Raw genomic sequence first — 3,516 nt, forward strand, 5'->3', positions numbered from 1 at the left:
TGAAAAACCCACTATCACCTGTACAACTTGCGGTGAAAGTTACCCAACGTCCAGGGAAATGCGTCATATAATGTCAGAGAAACATAAGAATGCAACAGCAGCGCAACTCGAAGATAATGAAAATGTTATCGTAATTTCAACAGAGTCACGATTTCCGTTAAAATCATATCGTGTTCGCTCTGATAAAAGTGACCGGCTCGATTTAAAAGAATTTTTATAATGATTGCAAAGCGGACTTAACCAAATTAGTGCGTTACTGTATGAGTGAGTACGGGTCGGCTAAGTTCAATCTAAAAGTATATGGACTGTATGTCAAACAAACAGATGATGAAACCTTATCGGAAACGATGAAGCATTTCGTGACATCATATAAGTCTATATATGCAAATGATGAGATTGATGAACATCTAAATGAGGCCGTTGACCTTTTAATCACTCTAAGTAGTGAATTCCAGGAGAAGGATTCAGGTTGGGCAATAAAAAATTTGAATATTTTGAGCTGACAATAATTAAATTGGAGCATATCGCTGTAAATAGATTTATACCAGCTCCCAATAAAATAAAATCTCGAAATGCATTAATAAATGTTAAAAATGAAGATGATTATTGCTTCAAGTGGTCAATTTTAGCATCATTTGCATATAGGCGGCACTTGAGCACTACATTCTCAACTGCAAACCAAAAAAAAAAGCGCGAGATAAGTTAACAAACCCTTCATATTATCGAATGATAGACATCAGACAAGACATCATTTGCTATGACGGAATTGAGACTGGATTTTTCTGGGATTGAGTTTCCAATCACAAACAAAGGAATAAAGAGATTTGAATTATCCAATCCTAATATTAGCATAAATGTGTATGAAATCGATGACAATGGAAAGAACGTAGTAGGACCAACAGTGAGGACTAAAGGAATTCGAGGACATCACATCAACCTATTAGGAATTAATAATGACTCTTTGCAAATGATGCATTATGCCTATATAACGTGCATGAAAAATTATGCTATTCTCAACATAATAAATCCCATTGCTCTGCATATTTTTTGAAAATTGTTTACAATTTTATACTACCACAAATACCACCCATGACAATAAAGAGTGCGGAAAAGTTGCTGCACAATATCCTACTCCAAATACCAAAACGGTTTTTAAAAAGTTTCATCAAAAACTATCTCCCCCTGTGGTCATTTATGCTGATATCGAAGCTGTATTGGAAAGTTTTCATAGGAATCTGAATGATCCCTTAAAATCATCTACCACTATGGCTCAGAAGCATACGGCATGTGCAGTGTCATTTTATGTTGTACATAACTATAATCATCATTTAAATGAGATGTGGACATATGAAGGTAAATATTATCATAATCTAAAAGGTAGTAAAACAGTTAAAACATTAAGATTTACGCTATTTCAGGACCAGATTGTATCGATCAATTCTGCCAAGTGCTTCGATCGAAAACCATGGGACTTTATGAGAAGTACTGGTTATCCGCTAAAAAACCAATCTACGAGTTCAACATTTGGGATGAGGACTATCAGGAACATGGAGAGTGCTATGCCTGTGATGAGCCCATTTCGACTGACGACCGGGAGAAGTTTTTTAACCAATTCACAGGCCAATATGTAGGTCCTATTCATAAGGTTTGTAAGCAAACATTTAAACTAAGCGATCCTTTTTTTTCCGGTAGTTTTTCATAACTTGTCTCGTTATGATATTCATTTATTTGTAACATCAATAAAAGATGAACTTAAGCCCATACCGTGTAACAAAGAGTTATACATTGCGCTAACTCAAATTGTTGAGATTGATTTTTCAAATCATCAACATTATAAAATAAGATACATAGATTCAAATAGATTTTTAAATTCGAGCTTAGAAAAACTTGCTAGTTATATGGATCCATCAAATTTTAAAATTTTAAAAACAAGTATCAAGGGGAAAAATTTGATATGCTAAGGCGAAAAGGAGTATTTCCATATGAATATTTAGATAGCTTTAACAAATTTGATGAACCCCAACTACCTTCGAGAGAATTTTTTTTTTTTCACTGAGTGATGAGGGAGTGTAGTTTAGAAGACTATAATTTTGCTCAGAAGGTTTGGAGAACATTTAATTGCTGCAGTATTCGAGATTATTTGAAATTATACTTTAGAAAGCGATGTTTTAATTCTTGCTGATGTGTTTGAAAACTTTAGGAGTATTTGCTCACGAATATATAAGTTAGACCCAATAAATTATGTTACTGCTCCTTCTGTTTCATGGGATGCAATGCTTAAATATACAAAGATAGAATTGGAGCTAGTTAGTGATCCTGATATATATAACTTTTTGAAAACTTCAGTACGCGGAGGGTTAACTCAATGCACTCAACGGTTAGCTACGGCAAATAATAAATATTTAAATGAAAGATTCAGGGCTAGTGAACCTATAAACTATCTAGCGTACATTGATGCTAACAATTTATATGGTTGGGCAATGAGTCAGCCACTTCCGTATTCCAATTTCAAATTTCTAAGTAACGATGAAATTCAATCTTTCAACGCTCTAAGTATATCTGCTTGCGGGGATGTAGGATACATCTTAGAAGTAGATCTGAAATATCCTGATTCTATACACAATAAACATAATAGTTTACCATTCTGCCCCGAAAACAAGATTCCTCCAGGCGGAAAACAATCAAAATTGATAGCGGACTTATCTGATAAAAAGAATTATATATTACATATAAAACAGTTACAGTTATGCATAGAACAAGGGATGATTTTTAGAAAAAATATCGCGAGTATTATCTTTTAAGCAATCATGTTGGCTTAAACCCTATATTGATCTAAATACATCCCATAGAAAAGTAGCTAAGAATGAGTTTGAGATAAACTTTTATAAATTAATGGTTAATGCTGTCTACGGTAAAACGATGGAGAATGTAGAAAAGCGACGTGAGGTCGCATTAATTAAACATTATAATTCAAGACAAAATTCCGCAGGGTTTAGACAACGCATAGCTAGACATAATTTTCACAGTGTTGAAATCTTTGGTGAAAATTTAGCTGCCATTGAGTCCACTAAATCAAGAATTTTCTATGATAAACCCATATACATTGGAGTTTGTGTACTAGAACTTTCAAAATGGTTAATGTATGACTATTTCTATAATTTTCATTCTATAAAATGCCCATCATCAAAAATACTCTACATGGATACAGATTCATTTATTATATCATCAAAGAAGATTTTTTATCAATTAATTAAAGACAATCCTAGTCGCTTTGATACCTCAAATTACCAAGAGTCAAACATTTTCGGGATAAATCGGGCCAATAACAAAGAACTAGGATTAATGAAAGACGAAAATGCGGGTCGAATAATGACCTCATTTGCAGGGTTAAAAGCGAAAGCATACTCTTATTTAGTTGCTAAAGATAATAGCACTGACCATAACGTCAAAAAGATTAAAGGAGTAAAAAAGTCGGTAGTTAAAAGATTATCACATGCTCAGTATATTGAATGCATT

General features: G+C 33.4%; 1 protein-coding gene across 1 annotated transcript; it reads left to right on the forward strand.

Moving 5' to 3' along the window:
- Positions 1-1,049: 1,049 nt before the first annotated feature.
- On the forward strand, positions 1,050-2,039 carry LOC117903777. Its single transcript, XM_034816201.1, has 2 exons — positions 1,050-1,353; positions 1,419-2,039. The coding sequence occupies exons 1-2, from the start codon at positions 1,266-1,268 to the stop codon at positions 1,700-1,702; spliced, it is 372 nt and encodes a 123-aa protein (XP_034672092.1). The 5' UTR covers positions 1,050-1,265; the 3' UTR covers positions 1,703-2,039.
- The last annotated feature ends 1,477 nt before the right edge of the window (positions 2,040-3,516 follow it).

Source organism: Drosophila subobscura, chromosome A (genome assembly GCF_008121235.1).
Source record: "Drosophila subobscura isolate 14011-0131.10 chromosome A, UCBerk_Dsub_1.0, whole genome shotgun sequence".
In the NCBI taxonomy this organism is placed as follows: domain Eukaryota; kingdom Metazoa; phylum Arthropoda; class Insecta; order Diptera; family Drosophilidae; genus Drosophila; species Drosophila subobscura.